Source organism: Macaca fascicularis, chromosome 13 (genome assembly GCF_037993035.2).
Source record: "Macaca fascicularis isolate 582-1 chromosome 13, T2T-MFA8v1.1".
Taxonomy (NCBI): Eukaryota; Metazoa; Chordata; class Mammalia; order Primates; family Cercopithecidae; genus Macaca; species Macaca fascicularis.
The window spans coordinates 57,807,269-57,830,391 of NC_088387.1; the positions used below are offsets into that span (position 1 = coordinate 57,807,269).

Here is a 23,123-nt window from a genome sequence, read left to right on the forward strand (position 1 = left end):
CTGGATAGCCATTTACTTAGGTGGCTCAGAACTGTGGGTATCAATACTAATTTTAGGGCTCTGCTGTAATAACTAGTAACTTTTTACAAAAGGGTTGAACACTTGAGGGCTGCTAAAGAACTTTAATAAAAGAATGTCAAGCATCTAGACTCAAGTTGAAGTTTAATGAGTGGAGATTATCAGTGATTTGCATGGGCAAATTATTGAACAAGTATGAAAAGCATTTACTATTGTGACTTAATTTTAGTATTCTTTTAAATAATCCTAAATGTAATTAATCAGGTTCGCCTTTGACTATTTGGAGGATTAGACAAGCTCTGTGTGTAACCATTCACCATAAGAAAACACAGTTCTTTTCCTGAGACAGCATGTGGGGAAATTTGGAGTGGCAGGCAGTACTTTCTAGAATGGAATTTACAAGTGGGATAATCTGAGAACAGCACATGTCAGTAAGTTGGTGCTTTCCATAGCAATTTGATTAAGCTTGTCCAATCCCAGCTTACCTCTGGGTACTGCTGTAGTTTCTCCATATTAATAAGCATCAAATGTATCTAATTTATTTTAAAGTTGTAAAGAATAAAGCTGGAAATAAACAAGTGTGATCCATTGAAAATGTGATTGAATGTTCACCTGTTTTTATGCCTGAGATAATATAGTATTTTATAACCAGACCACAAAAATCAGTTTGACTTAATAGTGCTAAAGGGGCTACCTTCTTTACATATGAATTGTATTGATTTTTGTGTTTTTTTAAATGTAGTGTCGCTTAACGAATTGAGTACTATACTAAATCTGTAAAAATAGGTTTACTAATATGAAAAGGCGCTTCAATATTATAGTTATACTTCTGACATTTATAGAATATATAGTTAATTCAGGCTGCTTCTTAAGAAATGGAATATCAATACTCTTTCTGGAAGTACCTTACTCTATAACTTGATATTAAGCCTGTGTTAAAAATTGCTCTGTGCTTCCTCTTCCATTTCTTCCCTTTTAGGGCACAGACTTCCTTAGGGAGGAGGTGAGGGAGAAGTGAATTGTCACTTTGGTCAGTGGAATCTAGAATTTTGTAGTGTTTACCTATTTTGCGTAACATAGGCCCACCCACACACATTATGAGGTGCTTAAGTGAAAAAAACGTGAGCAGACAGCCAGCTATTCAGTGTGTGGTTCCAACTGTAACTGGCAGATGCTTTAATGCTATCTGTATTTTATTTTTCCGTGAGAAGGTTGTCTTTATAGCGTGTGGTGATAACGATGAAATAGAGAGAGGTGTTCTGTGGCTTCGTTTTAAGTGTCACATTGTCAATGCTTCAGGTTAAAAGTAAGCTTGCAAAAGGAATGATTTGAAGCATAATTCATCAGATCTTTTCTATTTAACTTTTCACATTTATTTTTTCATATTCAGTTTTAGGAAGTATGTTGTATGGATTAAATTTCCTTCCATCTTAGGGAAGGAGTTAAGTAAATCTCAAGCTCTAAGGCTTTTGTGTTCTTAGAGAATATTTACACTATGAATCTCATCTCTCATCAGTCTTAAAGAAAGCTTAAGAAATATCACTACAGGTGTCTATTGCCTGTTGATTATTGGTCAACAGAGAACTGAAAGCTGTTCGTTTTTAATATTTTTGCAATCCAAGCTACAGTACTTAGGGTTAAAAAAAAAAAAAAAAACATGTTTTAGAACTTAATGTTGTTCATTGTTACAAATTTGAGAATTATGTTGTTTTGTAGCCAGAATGGTGATGCTGTCATTGTACTTTAATTAGCTGTGGACAACTTACTCAGAAGCATAGTTTTTCAGCCATAAATCTTTTCCCAAGATCTTCTAAAAAAGAGATCTGGACCTTTGGGACAACTACAATTTAATATTTAAATATTATAAGGTGGGAAAAATTATGAAGAATTTGTTAAAAATATTGACAGTCATGCTTTATAGAGATTTTAAGTAATGTTTCTACCTGAATATTCTGTTTGTTCTTCCTCTGATATGGTTGGAAGGGATTTAATAATTTTAGGTTTAATGATTGATGAGGGGGACTCTTTCCGCTAAAAAATGAATAATTAGTTTCCCAGCAGTGTTCTTTTTTGAAACATTTTATTTTCACCAGAAGAAAAAGTGTAATTGAAAATGTTTTTCTTTCTATAGGAAATTCATGAAAAGCTTAATCTGATTTCTAGAATACAGACATGCTGCTCAGTAATGTATGATTGTTTTGGATCCAATTTTCTAATCTGTTTGTGAGGAGGCAGTATTCATTCTCTTGTGTAGGTATAAAATGGATGTTAAGTTAGTGACAAGAGAAAAGTTGTAATTTTGGAAAGAAAGTTGATCATAATAATTTACCTAATTGGGGTATTTTTAATGTGCTAGCATAACAATAATCAAGAGTGGATAAAGAGGGAATTCATAGAAATATCCCAGCTGTATGTATTTATTGTTTTGCTAATGAAAAGGGCTAAATAGGAATACCATGTTGAGTGATTGAAAATATTCACTCTGTTTAAACAAACAAAGGGGCTGGGCACGGTGGCTCATACCTGTAATCCCAGCACTTTGGGAGGCCAAGGTAGGCAGATCACGAGGTCAGGAGATCGAGACCATCCTGGCTAACACAGTGAAACCCCTTCTGTATTAAAAATACAAAAAATTAGCTGGGCGTGGTGGCACGCACCTGTAGACCCAGCTACTCAGGAGGCTGAGGCAGGAGAATTGCTTGAACCCTGGAGGTAGAGGTTGCAGTGAGCCGAGATCATGCCACTCCACTCCAGCCTGGGCGACAGAGCGACACTCCGTCCCAAAAAAAAATTATTGGGAAAACATTGTGATTTGGTTAAGGAAAGATTAGATGCTACTTTTGAAAACTTTTCATGACCCAAAGAGAAAATTAGAACTCTCGTAAGATGAAACTTTTGTTCGTTAGAGTAGTAATAATTGTCATCTTTTAATAACGATTTCTCTCTCTTAGTAGTCGATTTTACTACAGTATTAGAGACTTACTTGTAATTTGATTTTTCAACTACATTTTTATGTTTTCATTCCTTTTGAATGAAGCTTATAATGGAATTTCGAAACTAAGACTTAAAGTTAGCTACTCTAAAAGAGCAGAGAATATATGCTCTATTTAGATGTTTGATTTAGATGTAGTTCCCCCCCATGGAGAATCAAATGTTCATACAGCATTCAACCTTGAAACTAAGTGTAATGTTTTTTGAGGTCTTTGATTATATTTCCAGGTCTATTATATATTAAGAGTGGTTAAAAAAAAATAGAACTTTCTGCATGGTATCAAAAGTTATCTACAAAGAACAGATTATAAACATTTTTTTAAGATACTGAGAAATATGAATCTCTAAGAAAATAATTAAATATTAAGTGATGGGGCAGCATCACCATAAATCAACCAAGTATTTATTAAGACCAACTTCGTATGCCCAACTAAATACGTAGTAGGTATTTAATAAATGCTTGATTTTTTTTTTTTTTTTTTTTTGAGAATAGCTTTAAGATACCCAAAAGTCTTTGACTTGTAGTCATTTGAAATTTTGCTGAGGCACAAGTTGAGTCCTGTGCTGTGAGGTTGGTTTATAAAAAAAGAGAAAAAAAAGAGTGTATTTAGTGAATGAAGCAAACTGAATTTCATTCAGTCCTCACAACAAATCCTATGAGGTTTGGGAAGCGTTGTCCTCATTTTATAGGATGAGAAAATCATGTGCTACAGAGCTGGTTTGTAAATCTGAGAATTTGTGAAGGACCCTCCTGACTGTCAAGGACCCAAGTTCTCAGTTGGCCCTAAGTACAGTCATGGCTTAGTCCTTCATGAGTGTCTCTTCTAGTTTAAAGAAAACAATCATAATGAAATAATTAGTGATAATTCAATAAAATGACTTTCTGGCTTTTCAAGATTTATATTTTTCTTAAAGCTTTTTAAATGAAATATGTCAAAATTACCTATGGCTGCTGCTTGTTCTTTATTCTTCCTCCTCCAAGCCCTCATTCCTTTTCCCTTCATAAACTCTTAAGAGTACGATTGATGTGGGTAGGTGGCAGAACTGAAATAAGTTCAAATATCCTTAAAGATTTTGGTATATAGTATTAACTCAGAAGCTGTAATATGATTGCATATATAAAGTGTTTTCTAATAAAACCACCAGGAGCATTCAGTAGTAAAATTGCCATTTATATGTCACAAGTGTTTTTTGTTTTTATTTTTAAGAAAACACCGTAAAGTATTGTTCTGCCAAATTCTTGCCAGTGTGTAGCTAGGTCACTTTGGTTAGGTATCACTCAGTCCAGTGAGTGGTCACACTTGTGTAGTACCAACTGTCCCTGACAGTTTCACATCAGAAAAAGGACATGAGACCTGGCAAGCACTATGACTTGGGAGGGCCAGTACAACATGGAATTCTCACACCTTTAAGTTGGAAGAAGGCTGACTGCACTCCAGCCTGGGCAACAGAGCAAGATTCTGTGTCAAAAAAAAAAAAAAAAAGTACATACCTTAATTAAAAATACTTGATTGCTTAAAAAAAAAAAAAAAGCTTGACAATCATCTGAGCTTTCAGCAAATTGTGATCTTTGCTGGCTGCCAACTGATCAGGGTGGTGGTTGCCAAAAGTTGGGATGCCCATGGCAGTTTCTTAAAATAAGACAACAATGAAGTTTCCCACATTGATTTCTTCCTTTCACAAAAGATTCTCTGTAGCATGCAATGCTGTTTCATAGCATTTTACCCACAGTAGAACTTCTTTCAAAATTGGAATCAGTCCTCTCAAACTCTGCTACTGCTTTATCAACTAAGTTTATGTAATATTCTAAATCCTTTGCTGTCATTTCAAAATTGTTCACAGCATCTTCATCAGGAATAGATTCCATATAAGGAAGCATTCATCTCCTTGTACATTTCCATTAGAGTTTTTGGATGACTAGGTGCATTGTCAGTGAGCAGTAGTATTTTAAAAGGAATGTTCTGAGCAGTAGTTCTCAACAGTGGGCTTAAAATATTTAGTAAACCATGTTGTAAACAGATGTGCTGTCTTCCAGGTTTTGTTGTTTCCTTTATAGAGGACAGGCAGAGTAGATTTAGCATCATTCTTAGGGACCTAGGACTTTCAGAATGGTAAATAAGCATTGGCTTCAACTTAAAGTCACCAGCTACATTAACTCATAACAAGAGAGTCAGCCTGTCCTTTGGAAGTTTGAAACCAGGAATTGACTTCTCTCTAGCTATGAAATGCTGTCTGCCATCCTAGATGGCATCTTCTTCAATAGAAGGAAGGCTATTTTGTCAACATTGAAAATATCTTATTTAGTGTAGCCATCTTCATCAATGACCTTAGCTAGTAGATCTTCTGGATAACTTGCTTCAGCTTCTCCATCAGCACTTGCTCCTTCACCTTGCACTTTTGTGTTGTGGAGATGTGACTTCTTTCCTTAAACTTCATGAACCAACCTTTGCTAGCTTCATCTCTTCTTCTGCAGCTTTCTCACCTCTCTCAGCCTTCATAGAATGGAAGAGAGTTAGGGCCTTGCACTGGATTAAGCTTTGGCTTAAGGGAATGTTGTGGCTGGTTTGATCTTCTATCCAGACCACTCAGACTTTCCCCATATCAGTTATAAGGCTGTTTCATTTTCTTATCGTTCATGTGTTCACTGAAGTAGCACTTTTAATTTCCTTCAAGAACTTTTCCTTTGCATTCACAGCTTGGCTAACTGGCAGAAGAGGCCTAGCTTTCAGCCTGTCTCAACTTTCAATGTGCCTTCCTCAGTAAGCATCATTTCTAGCTTTTGATTTAAGGGGAGAGACTTGCAACTCTTCCTTTCACTTAAACAGTTAGAGGCCACTGTAGGATTATTAAATTGGCATAATTTCAATATTGTGTCTCAGGAAATAGGGAGGTTTAAGGAGAGTGAGCAAGATGGGAGAAAGAGCAGTCAGAACCCACTCAGCATTTATCAATTAAGTTTACCACCTTATATGGACACAATTCAGGACACCCCCAGTTGTAACTTTGTCACTGATCACAGACCACCATAACAGATACAATAATAATAATAATAATAATGAAAAAAGTTTGAAATACTGTGAGAATTACCAGAATGTGACACAGACATGAAGTGAGCACATGCTGTCAGAAAATTTGCACCAATAGTCTTGCCCATGCAGGGTTGCCACAAACTTTGAATTTGTAAAAAAACACAGTATCTGGCCGGGCGCGGTGGCTCAAGCCTGTAATCCCAGCACTTTGGGAGGCCGAGACGGGCGGATCACGAGGTCAGGAGATCGAGACCATCCTGGTTAACACGGTGAAACCCCGTCTCTACTAAAAAATACAAAAAACTAGCCGGCCGAGGTGGCGGACGCCTGTAGTCCCAGCTACTCGGGAGGCGGAGGCAGGAGAATGGCGTGAACCCGGGAGGCGGAGCTTGCAGTGAGCTGAGATCCGGCCACTGCACTCCAGCCTGGGTGACAGCGCGAGACTCCGTCTCAAAAAAAAAAAAAAAAACACAGTATCTGTGAAACACAATAAAATAAAGCAAAGTGCGATAAAACCAGATGTGCCTGTACTTTAAAACTCAATTGTTTCAGCAATTCCAGAGTGCTGATTTGTAACCTTAGTTTTGTTATCTGTAAAATGTGGGTTATAATAGTTCCTATCTCATAAGGTTGTCCCAGAGATTAAATCACTTAATACATGTAAAGTGCTTAGAACAGTGCTTGGCGCAGAGACAGAATTCAGTGTTTGCCATTATGAAAAGGGACTACCAGTGTGGGATGCTGACTTTAGAAAATGATAGGATTTCCCCCGAATATCCTTTTATCCCATGTTTTTGTTCCAAATAACTGTCAAATCCCACTGAATTTGCTGCTTTTTGCAGAATTTTATTTGCGACTTTAATGGTTAAACCTAGAGGACTTTCTAATCTTGCTTTCTGAGGAGCATTTTATCATTTTAGGAACTTTGGTAATCTAAAATTGTTGAATACAAGCTAAGAATGGGCAGAGACAATAAAACTGTTTGGGTTCTTAGTTGTGTCTTTAAAAATATATTTTCTAGGTGTGGGGAATTAAGTGATTATTTGTGGGTAAGGTTGCAAGTCGATGTAAACAGCTCTCCTTCCACAATCAGGGAGCACTTGACCCTGTCTGTTCCTAAGCTGTCTGGACTCACTTCTAATGTGTATGTTTTTCTTCCTGGTGGTACCAGGAATTTACGTTTGTGAAATACCCTGATTTTCCCCCCTTGGGTGGTTCCTTTCTGTCCTCATTTTTAAAATAAGCACACAAAGTCCACTTTATTTACTGAAATATTTGTTGTTGGCCACTACCAGGAAATGGTTGACAAGTACAGTGAACATTGAGGAAGTGACAAAGGTTCAAATAGTCTCAAAAAGCACTAGTCATAGTTGAATAGTTGTTACTAATCTATGCTGAAGTATAACTTTTTTAGGGTTTACTTTACACGTGAATATGTTCAAGTCCTCTAAATGGTTCTATAATAGGGTCTTTTAGTCTGTTTAGGAATTAGCCCCATTCTACCTTGTCTGGGGTGTGGAGTAATGACATCAGAAAACCTGGACCACTTTATCTCTGGTAGCTTCAGTTTCTCCATTTATAAAATGGGGACAAATGATTGTACTTTATAGTTGTAATAGAAATTAAATGGGTTAATGTATGTTGAGTTAACATGTGGATCTCAGTCCTAGCTCTGCCAGAATTCTTTGACCTTCAAACAGTCACTTGGCTTTTCTGACTTACTCAGTTCCCTTATCTGGAAAATAGAGTTAAGGCTTTCCTACCCAATTCACAGGGTTATTATGAGGGTCAAATAAAATAATATTTTGTGAAAGCATTTTGCTAATTACCATTCTATGCAAGTGCAAGATAGACCTTACCCCAGGGTTGATTCAAATTGACACCCTCTTTTGACCTAAAAGAATTCTCCCATGCTTTCCAAAACCTGCTTTTAATTTTTCTAAATATGAGTCCCTTAGTCCAGAAGTTACTTATCTAGCCTCCAAATATTTGCCTTTCTCTAAACAGCAGGCTACCCAGCACTAGCCTTATAGCTACTTCCTTGGCCACTCCAGCTCTAGTCGCTTTCTTCAACCATTTGAGAGAGGTAGCCACAGTATTAAAATATTTTAAATGCATGGAAACATTAATAATTAATTGCCATCAAGGCAAGATTCTCATTCTCACTCTCAGCCCCTTATAAATTCTAGTAAAATACTGAAACTACACCCACCTTCAAAGCCATGGCCTTTACTAACACAAGTCTTAGTATAAATAACCTTTTATTATCAGTATCAATATAATGTTAGTAAGCAAACATTAAGTACCTTACTATGTGCCAAGGAGTATGCCAGAAAAAGGGGAAATTTCTATCCCAAGAACAAAGTATGTTGTCTTCAAGATTGGAGCAGTGGTTCTCATAAGGTGGAGGAGTGAGTAGTGGGGAGATAGGAAGTTGAGGCATTTTTAAAGTCACAACTAGAATGTTCTGCCGGCGTCTAGATAGAACAGAAAGGCCAGAGATACTGCTGAACCCCCTACAGTGCACAGGCCAGTACCCCACAATATAAAAATGTCAGTAAAGCCTAAGTTGAGAAACCCCAGTTTAAAGGAACACATACTGTCCCTAGGAAAGATGTTAATTGCTTTTCCATCCGGATGAAAATAAGTTATCCCTGTAGGTGATAGACTATCAGCATGTTATTTGGCTTCTCTAAGAGAGGAGGCTGGGAATTTGCACAGGTGGTGTCCTGTATCTTGGGAAGGGGAACATAGACTTCACTTCCTCCACCGCTGTGTTGAGAAGCTAAAAGACACTAGCAGAAAGTAGTAACCTCCAACTACTACTGCACACCATTATTTTTCCTTTTATGTAAAAATGCTGTGTGTTACTCCTGCTGGTTGCAAAAGAAGGAAGAAGGTGATTAAATTTTCACTCTTATCAAGAAACTGCTGTGAATTAAACTCCAGTCATCAGCTGAATTGGTTTCATAAAATGGTTCCACCGCAAACATACTAAAGCAGTTCTTTCTGTTTGAGTCATGTTTTTGAAATCAGCCACAAGGAAACTCTAGTATAGATGGAAATCTGTTTTATCTGAGATAATATATGCAGTCTACATTGTTTTTCATCATAAAGAAATGTTATAACATTTTCATGTTTTAAAACATTTTCCTTTCCTTTTTCTCTCAGTACCCCATTATGCCTACCCACTTGCCCACCAAAATAGAAGTGCTCAGAAGATTGTGTAAACAATCTGCATAAGATTTGTTTTGTCCCTTGCTTAGTATTTGTTTTGCTTTTTTTTTTTTTTTTAGGGCAGGAATTTTGTACTTGTGTTCAGTAGGTAGTAAGCAGAAGGCTGTGTGTGATGTAAATAATGAAAGAAAACATTTGTTATGTTGAGGGACAAAGATTGATTTCTCAGTTTTTCTTCTTATGGGTGAAAGTGCAAGATATTATAGAAAGTCTTTCCTTTGGGAAAACTTGATATGAAAATAATTGTATTTCACTGGCCCTTAAAGAAGAAATGAGTAGAATGTTTAACAGTCAAATTAATAATACTATTCCTAATAAATATATATTTTATGACTTATTTTTCATGTTCTCCCCACCCACAAAGAAAATAACACTATTCCAGAATATATTTATTTAAAAAAATTTTTTAACTCTGGAAGTTTAGTTTCTGCTAGTGAGAGCAACATGCTTTCAAGTATCAAGCAGAGTTTTAAAGTAATAGACAAAATAGAAGACGGTTTTATTAGGAAGATTTTCTCTAGCATTTCTTCTAGTCTTGAGTAGAATTAATGGTGCTATTTCATGTTCTTGGTGCTAGATAACATTGGAATAGGGCTGAATACATGAGGTCAAACTAACTTAATTGAAGACCAACAAATGGAGCCAGTAATTGAAACATTTGGATGTTTTTTATCTACATACTCATTTAAAGTTCTCAAGTACATGACTTCAGGATTTTTTTTTTTTTTTTTTTTTTTGAGACAGAGTTTCTTTCCATCACCCAGGCTGTAGGATCAGAGCTCGCCACAGCCTCAAACTCCTGGGCACAAGTGATCCTCCCACTTCAGCTTTCTGAGTAGCTGGGGCTATAGGTGCATGCCATTACATTTTGCTAATTTTTTCTGTTTTTACTTTTTTTTTTCTTTTGTAGAGACGGGAGTCTTACTATGTTGTGCAGGCTGGTCTCGAACTCCTGGCTTCAAGTGATCCTCTCACCTTGGCCTCCTAAAGTGCTGGGATTACGGGCATGAGCCACCATGCCTAGCCTAGGAATTCATTTTTAAGAATTCTTTTATTCAGATTTTAAAATATAGAGAGAATATATAAAGAGAGTGAGTAGGAAAGCACTGTCTAGGTGTACTGGACTTTGTTAAAGACTATAAACCTTTGGGAAGATCATGAATCTTTCTTCAGAGAACACGTAAAAAAAAGGGTTCCAGGAGGAATAGCTGTCATAGCACATTTTATTTGCAGTTTAATAATGCCAGTTGTATATTGATTGATTATATGCCATTTTTAAATTTTAAAAACTTTATCTTGGGTCATTTATGTATATAAATAACTGGTACTACAAAAGTGTTTTATTTTGGGTTTCAGATTATCAAATACAGAAGTAGAAGCCAAGATTGAATGTGTTCCTGTGATTGAAACTTCGATGTCACTGAGAAAATAACCCCAGATAAGACCTTCTAACGGATCTAAGCAGAGTAAGAATGTGTCTGATTGGAAATACATTGCTTTTCTTGGCTAATTTGACCAAGGGCTCTAGAAAGTATATGGAGGGTGCCATGCCAGCCCTCCTCTTGTTTTTTAGTTTCTTGTCTAAGCAAAAAAAATTGTTCCTTTTGCTATAGAGGCAATAGAACGAAATCTATAGTGTTATGCACGTTACTTGTAAATTCTTATGTCAGGACCAGATGGTTGCTTATATTTTTTCCAGCTCCCAAATTCCCTTTATTCTACTTTAGTCCCTTCGTTTTCAGAGATGAGGAAACAGATTGCTTTGTTCAAAGACAGCAAGAACTAGAACACAGGCTAATACTTGCTAGCCATGCGATATACTAATGTCAGCCAAATACAGGCATTTACACTTTCAGATGTTTGCCGTATCTGTGCACTTAACTAATTCTATTTAATACAATTTAAATTGACTCCTTTAAATAAGTAAGCTTATTTTAAAGGAAATTTTTGCTACTATAAATAGAAAACCATCATATCCTTTAAATAGTAACTCTAAATAGGAATTCAAATCAAAACAAAGCAACGTTATTAAAATTTAATTTAAAATTAATTTAAATTTAATGGTTATTAAATTTTTAATTATTGCTGTTCTTGGTCAGAAATGTGTCAAAGCATTGGTTTCATGTTTGATGGCAGTTCCTTAATTGTCTAAACAGAAAAAGCACAGCTAATGCCTCTAGTTAAGCTTCTGTATAACTTTTTAAAATGAAATGCTTCTTAGAGGGGAAATGAGAGGGCATGAATACATGTTTATATACTAAAGTATGATTTCATGTATGTCGGAAGATCTTATTATATGGACCAAAATTATTCTTTGGTTGATGTAATTGTTCTTGAAACTTCAGTTTTTACATTGAAGGTTTTAGTTAGCATAAGTTTATCTTTCTAAATAAGGAATTTGATTGCCTCACAACTCAAATGTATCACAGTTATGGTGAAATAGCAATATACTGGTTTCTGTAACCTTTTAAATACTGTGATGAATTAAAATCTCTTCAGCAAAAGCAAAGATATCTAGGGAGACGAGAGGTGTTTTTAGTGTATTCGAATGATGGAAATGTTCTTAAAATATTTCTGAAGCATTTTTTAAAAATAATTAATTTTTTGAATTTATCGATGACAGAAGTTGTGTGTTAGTGTGGATGACTGGTCTAAATGTGTATGTCATTTCCAAGGGATTAGTAAGGGTCAGAATGATTTGTTTTATTCGTTGACTTTTCCTTTGACATACTCTTATTCATTGGGCTACATACATTCCCTGTTGCCTTCTCACCAGAAGTAGCACTGCACAGGCTGTATTTCACTGTACTGTAGAAAAAGACAAGTAGACCTTTTTCATTCCTGAGATTCCTATGAAACCTGTTGGTGGAGGTATAAAATGAGGAGACTTTTATGGGCTAGCTAGTAGGAGTTTTGCTGTGAAACCTTTGTAACAGGTCTATCAGGAACTAGGGAGAGAAATAAATACAGGAAATAATCCCATTCAAATGAGGATGAAATAGACATAATAATATTTTGGGGATTATTTATTGTAGTGATTTTTCTGGCTTATGAGAAGTGTTAGTTTTTTGTTTGTCATACTTGGTGTCAAATATATATATATATATATATATATATATATATATATATATATATATATATTTTTTTTTTTTTTTTTTTGAGATGGAGTCTTGTTCTGTCACCCAGGCTGGAGTGCAGTGGTGCGATCTGGGCTCACTGAAGCCTCTGCCTCCCAGGTTCAAGTGATCCTCCTGCCTCAGCCTCCCGAGTAGCTGGGACTACAGGCACACACCACCACGCCCTGTTAATTTTTGTCTTCTTAGTGGAGATGGGGTTTCACCATGTTGGTCAGGCTGGTCTTCAACTCCTGACCTCAAGTGCTCTTCCCACCTTAGCCTTTCTGTACTATTTCCTTTACATACATTTAGAACCACATCTAACTGTATTATAGTTTTCACTTTCACCATCAGACAAAATTTAGAAAATTCAAGACAAGGAAAGTTTATTGTATTTACTCATATTTTTGCTACCATGTTTTTACATCTTCTCTGATATTTTAAGGTTCTTTTATTTAGTTTCTGTTTAGTTAATTTCCTCTAGCCATTCTTTGTAGTGGGTCTGCTGGTAACAAATTCTCTCAGTTTTTCCTCTTCAGAGAATGTCTTGACTTCCCTTCCATTTTTGTGAGCACCTGAAAAATATTATGCCACTATCTTCTGGGTTCTCTGGTTTCTGGTGAGAACTCCACTATCAATCTAATTGTTTTTCTCCTATAAATGCAGTGTTCTCTCTCTCTGCTTCCAGGATATTTTCTTTTCTTTTTTTTTTTTTCTTGAGACGGAGTCTCACTCTGTCGCCCAGGCTGGAGTACAGTGGCGCAGTTTTGGCTCACTGCAACCTCCTTCTCCCAGGTTCAAGCAATTACTCCCCCTTTAACCTTCCAAGTAGCTGGGACTAGAAGGCACACCACGACGCCTGGCTCATTTTTGTATTTTTAGTAGAGACGGGGTTTCACCATGTTGCCCAGGCTGGTCTCGAACTCCTGACCTCAAGTGATCCACCCGCCTCAGGCTCCCAGAGTGCTGGAATTACAGGCGTGAGCCACTGCGCCCAACCTCTTTGAGTGCTTTTTCAGCTTGACTCTTTCTTCTCTCTTTTTGACATGTGTGTCCAGTGACACACAGGTTAGATTTTGCTATAGTCTCACAGGTCCGTAAGGCTTTGTTTTTTGTTTCATTTTGTTTTTCCTATTTTCTCTCTATTGTTCAGATCAAGTAATTTCCACTGTTGAGTTTTATCATAGTTGCTTTTAAATCTTTGTCAGGTAATGCTGTCATCTAAGTTTTGGCACCTGTTGATTATCTTTTGCATTATTTTTGTTTTTGTTTCTGTTTTTGTTTTGAAACGGAGTCTCGCTCTATTGCCCAGGCTGGAGTGCAGTGGCATGATCTCGGTTCACTGCAACCTCCGCCTCCCGGGTTCAAGTGATTCTCCTGCCTCAGCCTCCCGAGTAGCTGGGATTACAGGCATGTGCCACCACGCCGGGCTAATTTTGTATTTTTATATTTTATTTATATATATATTTTTTTGTTTCATAAAATTTATTTTTATTGTCTTCATTTCAACAAAATCACTATGTTGATAAAATCAGAATGTCCACTTTTTTTTTTTATACTTTAAGTTCTAGGGTACCTGTGTACAACATATGTATTTGTTGTACACAGATTTGTTACATATGTATACATGTGCCATGTTGGTGTGCTGCACCCATTAACTCATCCTTTACATTAGGTATATCTCCTAATGCTATCCCTCCCCCGCCACCACCACAATAGGACCCGGTGTGTGATGATCCCCTTCCTGTGTCCAAGTGATCTCATTGTTCAGTTCCCACCTATGAGTGAGAACATGCGGTATTTGGTTTTCTGTTCTTGTGATAGTTTGCTGAGAATGATCGTTTCCAGCTTCATCCATGTCCCTACAAAGGACACGAACTCATCCTTTTTTATGGCTGCATGGTATTCCATGGTGTATATGTGCCACATTTTCTTAATCCAGTCTGTCACTGATGGACATTTGGGTTGATTCCAAGTCTTTGCTATTGTGAATAGTGCTGCAATAAACATACGTGTGCATGTGACTTTATAGCAGCATGACTTACAATCCTTTGGGTATATCCCCAGTAATGGGATGACTGGGTCAAATGGTATTTCTAGTTCTGGATCCTTGAGGAATCGCCACACTGTTTTCCACAATGGTTGAACTAGTTTACAGCCCCACCAACAGTGTAAAAGTGTTCCTATTTCTCCACATCCTCTCCAGCACCTGTTGTTTCCTGATTTTTTAATGATTGCCATTCTAACTGATGTGAGATGGTATCTCATTGTGGTTTTGATTTGCATTTCTCTGCTGGCCAGTGATGATGAGCATTTTTTCATGTGTCTGTTGCCTGTATGCATGTATTCTTTTGAGAAGTGTCTGTTCATATCCTTTGCCCACTTTTTGATGGGGTTGTTTTTTTCTTGTAAATTTGATTGAATTCTTTATAGGTTCTGGATATTAGCCCTTTGTCAGATGAGTAGATAGCAAAAATTTTCTCCCATTCTGTAGGTTGCCTGTTCACTCTGATGGTAGATTCTTTTGCTGTGCAGAAGCTCTTTAGTTTAATGAGATCCCATTTGTCAATTTTGGCTTTTGTTGCCATTGCTTTTGGTGTTTTAGACATGAAGTCCTTGCCCATGCCTATGTCCTGAATGGTATTACCTAGGTTTTCTTCTAGGGTTTTTATGGTTTTAGGTCTAATATTTAAGTCTCTAATCCATCGTGAATTAATTTTTGTATAAGGAGTAAGGAAAGGATCCAGTTTCAGCTTTCTACTTATGGCTAGCCAATTTTCCCAGCACCATTTATTAAATAGGGAATCCTTTCCCCATTTCTTGTTTTTGTCAGGTTTGTCAAAGATCAGATGGCTGTAGATATGTAGTATCATTTCTGAGGGCTCTGTTCTGTTCCATTGGTCTATATCTCTGTTTTGGTACCAGTACCATGCTGTTTTGGTTACTGTAGCCTTGTAGTATAGTTTGAAGTCAGGTAGCGTGATGCCTCCAGCTTTGTTCTTTTGGCTTAGGATTGTCTTGGCAATGCGGGGTCTTTTTTGGTTCCATATGAACTTTAAAGCACTTCTTTCTAATTCTGTGAAGAAAGTCATTGGTAGCTTAATGGGGATGGCATTGAATCTATAAATTACCTTGGGCAGTATGGCCATTTTCACGATATTGATTCTTCCTATCCATGAGCATGGTAAGTTCTTCCATTTGTTTGTGTCCTCTTTTATTTCACTGAGCAGTGATTTGTAGTTCTCTTTGAAGAGGTCCTTTACATCCCTTGTAAGTTGGATTCCTAGGTATTTTATTCTCTTTGAAGCTATTGTGAATGGGAGTTCATTCATGATTTGGCTCTCTGTTTGTCTGTTATTGGTGTATAAGAATGCTTGTGATTTTTGCACATTGATTTTGTATCCTGAGACTTTGCTGAAGTTGCTTATCAGCTTAAGGAGATTTGGGGCTGAGACGATGGGGTTTTGTAAATATACAATCATGTCATCTGCAAACAGGGACAATTTGACTTCTTCTTTTCCTAACTGAATACCCTTTATTTCTTTCTCTTGCCTGATTGCCCTAGCCAGAACTTCCAACACTATGTTGAATAAGAGTGGTGAGAGAGGGCATCCCTGTCTTGTGCCAGTTTTCAAAGGGATTGCTTCCAGTTTTTTGCCCATTCAGTATGATATTGACTGTGGGTTTGTCATAAATAGCTCTTATTATTTTGAGATACATTCCATCAATACCGAATTTATTGAGAGTTTTTAGCATGAAAGGCTGTTGAATTTTGTCAAAGGCCTTTTCTACATCTATTGAGATAATCATGTGGTTTTTGTCTTTGGTTCTGTTTATGTGGTGGATTACGTTTATTGATTTGCATATGTTGAACGAGCCTTGCATCCCAGGGATGAAGCCCACTTGATCATGGTGGATAAGCTTTTTGATGTGCTGCTGGCTTCGGTTTGCCAGTATTTTATTGAGGATTTTTGCATCGATGTTCATCAGGGATATTGGTCTAAAATTCTCTTTTTTTGTTGTGTCTCTGCCAGGCTTTGGTATCAGGATGATGTTGGCCTTGTAAAATGAGTTAGAGAGGATTCTCTCTTTTTCTATTGATTGGAATAGTTTCAAAAGGAATGGTAGCAACTCCTTCTGGTACCTCTGGTAGGATTCGGCTGTGAATCCATCTGGTCCTGGACTTTTTTTCGTTGTAGGCTATTAATTATTGCCTCAATTTCAGAGCCTGCTGTTGGTCTATTCAGGGATTCAGCTTCTTCCTGGTTTAGTCTTGGGAGAGTGTAAGTGTCCAGGAAATTATCCATTTCTTCTAGGTTTTCTAGTTTATTTGCGTAGAGGTGTTTATAGTATTCTCTGATGGTAGTTTGTATTTCTGTGGGGTCTGTGGTGATATCCCGTTTATCATTTTTTTTATTGCGTCTATTTGATTATTCTCTCTTTTCTTCTTTATTAGTCTTGCTAGCAGTCTATCAATTTTGTTGATCTTTTCCAAAAACCAGCTCCTGGATTCATTGATTTTTTGGAGGGTTTTTTGTGTCTGTCTCCTTCAGTTCTGCTCTGATCTTAGTTATTTCTTGCCCTCTGCTAGCTTTTGAATGTGTTTGCTCTTGCTTCTCTAGTTCTTTTAATTGTGATGTTAGGGTGTCAATTTCAGATCTTTCCTGATTTCTCTTGTGGGCCTTTAGTGCTATAAATTTCCCTCTACTCACTGTTTTAAATGTGTCCCAGAGATTCTGATATGTTGTATCTTTGTTCTCATTGGTTTCAAAGAACATCTTTATTTCTGTCTTCATTTCGTTACGTACCCAGTAGTCATTCAGGAGCAGGTTGTTCAGTTTCCATGTAGTTGAGCGGTTTTGATTGAGTTTCTTAGTCCTGAGTTCTAGTTTGATTGCACTGCGGTCTGAGGGACAGTTTATTATAATTTCTGTTCTTTTTCATTTGCTGAGGAGTGCTTTACTTCCAACTATGTGGTCAATTTTGGAATAAGTGCGATGTGGTGCTGAGAAGAATGTATATTCTGTTGATTTGGGGTGGAGAGTTCTGTAGATGTCTATTAGGTCCACTTGGTGCAGAGATGAGTTCAATTCCTGGATATTCTTGTTAACTTTCTGTCTCATTGATCTGTCTAATGTTGACAGTGGGGTGTTAAGGTCTCCCATTATTATTGTATGGGAGTTTAAGTCTCTTTGTCTCTAAGGACTTTCTTTATGAATCTGGGTGCTCCTGTATTGGGTGCATATATGTTTAGGATAGTTAGTTCTTCCTGATGAATTGATCCCTTTACTATTATGTAATGGCCTTCTTTGTCTCTTTTGATCTTTGATGGTTTAAAGTCTGTTTTATCAGAGACTAGGATTGCAACCCCTGCTTTTTTTGTTTTCCATTAGCTTGGTAGATCTTCCTCCATCCCTTTATTTTGAGCCTGTGTGTGTCTCTGCATGTGAAATGGGTCTCCTCAATACAGCAAACTGATGGGTCTTGATTGTCCAATTTGCCAGTCTATGTCTTTGAATTGGACCATTTAGTCCATTTACATTTAAGGTTAATATTGTTATGTATGAACTTGATCCTATCATTATGATATTAGCTGGTTATTTTGCTCGCTAGTTGATGCAGTTTCTTCCTAGCATTGATGGACTTTACATTTTGACATGTTTTTGCAATGGCTGGTACCTGTTGTTCCTTTCCATGTTTAGTGCTTCCTTCAGGATCTCTTGTAAGGCAGGCCTGGTGGTGACAAAATCTCTCAGCATTTGCTTGTCTGTAAAGGATTTTATTTCTCCTTCACTTATGAAACTTAGTTTGTCTGGATATGAAATTCTGGGTTGAAAATTCTTTTCTTGGCCGGGCGCGGTGGCTCAAGCCTGTAATCCCAGCACTTTGGGAGGCCGAGACGGGCGGATCACGAGGTCAGGAGATTGAGACCATCCTGGGTAACACAGTGAAACCCCATCTCTACTAAAAATACAAAAACTTAGCCGGGCGAGGTGGCAGGCGCCTGTAGTCCCAGCTACTCGGGAGGCTGAGGCAGGAGAATGGTGTGAACCCGGGAGGCGGAGCTTGCAGTGAGCTGAGATCCGGCCACTGCACTCCAGCCTGGGTGACAGAGCGAGACTCCGTCTCAAAAAAAAAAAAAAAAAAAAGAAAATTCTTTTCTTTAAGAATGTTGAATATTGGCCCCCACTCTCTTCTGGCTTGGAGAGTTTCTGCCGAGAGATCTGCTCTTAGTCTGATGGGCTTCCCTTTGTGTGTAACCCAACCTTTCTCTCTGGCTGCCCTTAACATTTTTTCCTTCGTTTCAACTTTGGTGAATCTGACAATTACGTGTCTTGGAGTTGCTCTTCTTGAGGAGTATCTTTGTGACATACTCTTTATTTCCTGAATTTGAATGTTGGCCTGCCTTACTAGATTGGGGAAGTTCTCCTGGATGATATTCTGCAGAGTGTTTTCCAACTTGGTTCCATTTTCCCTGTCACTTTCAGGCACTCCAATCCGATGTAGATTTGGTCTTTTCACATAATCCCATACTTCTTGGAGGCACTGTTCATTTCTTTTTACTCTTTTTTTCTCTACACTTCTCGCTTCATTTCATTCATTTGATCTTGAATCGCTGATACTCTTTGTTCCAGTTGATCAAGTCGGTTACTGAAGCTTGTGCATTTGTCACGTAGTTCTCGTGTTATGGTTTTCATCTCTATCAGTTCTTTTAAGGTCTTCTCTGCATTGATTATTCTAGTTATCCATTCATCCATTCTTTTTTCAAGGTTTTTAGTTTCTTTGCACTGGTTACATAGTTCCTCCTTTAGCTCTGAGAAGTTTGATCGACTGAAGCCTTCTTCTCTCAACTCGTCAAAGTCATTCTCCATCCAGCTTTGTTCTGTTGCTGGCGATGGGCTGCGTTCCTTTGGAGTGGGAGATGTACTCTGATTTTTTGAATTTCCAGCTTTTCTGCACAGCTTTTTCCCCATCTTTGTGGTTTTATCTGCCTTTGGTCTTTGATGATGGTGATGTACTGATGGGGTTTTGGTGTAGGTGTCCTTTCTGTTTGTTGGTTTTCCTTCTAACAGTCAGGACCCTCAGCTGTAGGTCTGTTGGAGTTTGCTTGAGGTCCACTCCAGAACCTGTTTGCCTGGGTATCAGCAGCGGAGGCTGCAGAAGATAGAATATTGCTGAACCGCGAGTGTTGCTGTCTGATTCTTGCTCTGGAAGCTTTGTTTTAGGGGTATATCCCGCCTTGTGAGGTGTGAGGTGTTGGTCTGCACCTAGTGGGGGATGTCTCCCAGTTTGGCTACTCAGGGGTCAGGGACCCACTTGAGCAGGCAGTCTGTCCCTTCTCAGATCTCAACCTCCATGCTGGGAGATCCACTGCTCTCTTCAAAGTTGTCAGACAGGGGCATTTACCTCTGCCGAGGTTTCTGCTGCTTTTTGTTTAGCTATGCCCTGTCCCCAGAGGAGGAGTCTACAGAGACAGGCCGGCCTCCTTGAGCTGTGATGGACTCCACCCAATTCGAACTTCCCAGCAGCTTTGATTACCTACTTAAACCTCAGCAATGGCGGCGCCCCTCCCCCAGCCTCACTGCCGCCTTGCAGTTAGATCTCAGACTGCTGTGCTAGCAATGAGGGAGGCTCCCTGGGCGTGGGACCCTGTGGGCCAGGTGTGGGATATAATCTCCTGGTGTGCCGTTTCCTAAGACCCTTGGTAAATCGCAGTATTAGGGTGGGAGTTACCCGATTTTCCAGGTGTTATGTGTCTCAATTTCCCTTGGCTAGGAAAAGGAATTCCCTTCCCCCTTGCGCTTCCCAGGTGAGGCAATGCCTCGCCCTGCTTCAGCTCTTGCTGGTCAGGCTGCACCCGCGGACCAGCGCCAAGTGTCCGACACACCCCAGTGAGATGAACCCGGTACCTCAGTTGAAAATGTAGAAATCACCCATCTTCTGTGTCGCTCACGCTGGGATCTGGAGGCTGGAGCTGTTCCTATTTGGCCATCTTGGGCGCGCCCCCCCAATTTTGTATTTTTAGCAGAGACAGGGTTTCTACATGTTGGTCAGGCTGGTCTCAAACTCCCAACCTCAAGTGATCCATCTGCCTCGACCTCCCAAAGTGCTGGGATTACAGGCGTGAACCACTGCACCCAGCCTATGTTTTGTATTGTTTTAAATATTGTTCTTGCTAGGATGAGTGATTTTCTGTTAAAACTAGATATTTTCATATTATGTTCCTAGACTCTGGATATTATCTAAACCTTTTGTTTCCACTGGCTTTTATTGACATTGCTTTGGCAAGGTCATAGGGGGTGCCTCATTACTTCCAGGCGGATGTAGAAGTCAGTGGTCCCTACTCAGCCTCTACTGACGCCTCAGGAAGAGGATCCTTCTTGTTTTTGGTGAGTGGGGGTAGAAGTCTAGCTGACACCACTGGGATAGGTGTTGGGGCATGCCCGGCCATCAGGGTGAAAATCCTAGCTCCCTACTTGGCCGACTTTGACATTGCCCCAGTAGGGCATTGGAGCTCCTCACTATGGTTTATGAGCTGGAAGTCAAGGCTTCTCACTTAGCTTTCGTTGGTGTGGGTGGTGGTGGGGCAAAACTGTTTACTGGGTTTGGCTAGAGTGGAGCAGTTACTGTCAAAAGTTTTCCGTCTTGCCAGGCTGTCCCTTTCTTGTTTCTTTGGCTAGGGAGAGCAAGCTTTTGTTCTGGCTTTGTCTGTGCCAGTTGGCATTTCCAGGTTGCTGCCTTCTTTAGCTCCAAGTCTGGGATATATTAGGCAAAAAGAAAACCCAGAGAATTTACACCACCGTGTCATTCCATAGGTCCTGAGGTCCCTTACTTAGTTTGCCTTCTCTCTACTTTTCACAGTCTTCTCATGTTCTGTATATAAGGTCCAGGGTCTTTAGTTATCCTTAGCAGAAATGAAAGGGAAAAGTATTATCTGCTGTATGCTTCTGTAAGTGGAAGTCTTCAAATTTGCCTTTTTGACTCATTTAAACAGTTTTGTAAAATGTATAATCATTATTGGGCAAAATGTCCCATAAAATGTATATACCATGTGATGCTTTGCATAATATTGTGTTCAAGAGGACTGCTGGAAAATAACATCTTTATTTAAACTGAAACGAATTGTTCACATTATTAATGAAAACTTTTCCCCTCTAGGAAATAATGCAAAAGGTGTCCCAAGGCTCCTGACCAGTGAACAAAGATTTGAGAAAGACAGCCAAGCTCATGTTTTCTCCTGATCAAGAAAATCATCCATCTAAAGCACCAGTAAAATATGGTGAACTCATTGTCTTAGGGTAAGGTTTCTCCATTTGATAAGACACACAGTTTAATAATATATGCTAACTTTGGCATCTAGGCTATAAGTACTTTTTTTTGGAATTGGTAATGTTACCAAATCAAGAAACTCTTTTAATTCTCATATTCATGCTATTGTTTAAAAGCACTCAAATATGACATAAACTTTGTCTCACCCTTACCCGCAGAAAGGGCAAAGTTTCTTAAAGATGAAATGGAAGGTTCGGGCGTGGTGGCTCACGCCTGTAATCCCAGCACTTTGGGAGGCCAAGGCAGGCAGATTACCTGAGGCCAGGAATTCAAGACCAGCCTGGCCAACATGGTGAAACCCTGTCTCTACGCAAAACACAAAAATTATCCGGGCGTGGTGGCGCGTGCCTGTAATCCCAGCTACTTGGGAGGCTGAGGCAGGGGAATTGCTTGAACCCTGGAGGCAGAGGTTGCAGTGAGCTGAGATTGCGACACTGTACTCCAGCCTGGGCAACAGAGTGAGATTCTGTCTCACGAAAAAAAAAAAAAAGATAAAAATGAAATGAAATGAAAAGTGTATTTGTCCACTGTCACAGTCATTCCATTTGTCTTCCCTGTCCCATGTTTTGTCTCAGCTGATTTTACCAAAAATTCCCTTTCCCTTGCCTGCTTTAAGTCATTTCATGTAGGTTAGTCTTCATTTATTCTTTTGCCTATCTAAGGTAGTTATTGCTTTGTGCTGTACATTTTGGTTAAAGGAGTTGTATATATGTATGGTGACAGCATAATGCCTCTGAAGCCCAGGACCTAGCTATGTCTTAGCTCCTAAAGTAATTTCATCCATGTAACTCACAGAAATAGAACCTGAAGATTGAGGAATAGATGATTCTGTTATTCCAAATTATTTCAATTTGTTCCACTTAAACTTGTCATAACTATCAAAGTGGAGACACAGTATTAGCCTTTCTTAACTAGAGATCTCAGAAACTAGAAAATTGCTCATTTTAGGCTACGTGCAATGGTTCACACCTGTAATCCCAGCACTTTGGGAGGCCAAGGTGGGTGGATCACCTGATGTCAGGAGTTCGAGACCAGCCTGGCCAACATGGTGAAACCCCATCTTTACTAAAAATACAACAATTAACTGCGCGTGGTAGTGCATGTCTGTAATCCCAGCTACTTGGGAGGCTGAGGCAGGAGAATCACTTGAACCCAGGAAGAGGAGGTTGCAGTGAGCCGAGCACTCCAACCTGGGCAACAGAGCGAGACTCTGTCTCGAAAAAAATAAGAAAAAAGAAAATTGCTAATTGTATTTTCCCCCTGCTGTTGCTCTGCTTTTGCCTAAAAAGCAACTCAAGATATTGCAGTATGTTTGAGAGTCAGGTTAAAGTGAGAATGTGTTGTTTCAGATGAGAGAGTTAGAGAAACTGGGGAAATCATATGGAGTTACTGAGCTTGACTA

The 23,123-nt window shown here is 38.6% G+C and overlaps 1 protein-coding gene across 8 annotated transcripts in view; it reads left to right on the forward strand.

Moving 5' to 3' along the window:
* The window catches only part of PELI1 (pellino E3 ubiquitin protein ligase 1), a 66,186-nt gene that overhangs the window by 29,169 nt on the left and 13,894 nt on the right, over positions 1-23,123 (forward strand). For 2 of the 8 annotated variants that reach the window (XR_012422321.1, XM_065527029.2), the window contains exons 2-3: positions 10,632-10,741; positions 21,551-21,690. Coding sequence is in view for 2 of the 8 variants with exons in the window: in XM_065527029.2 (XP_065383101.1) it covers positions 21,620-21,690 (71 nt within the window). In the remaining 6 variants the exon portion in view is untranslated. Of the gene's footprint in view, positions 1-10,631; positions 10,742-20,681; positions 20,782-21,550; positions 21,691-23,123 lie in introns of those variants that run through there. The other 6 variants (XR_012422324.1, XR_012422323.1, XR_012422325.1 and 3 more) reach the window with 5 other exon arrangements.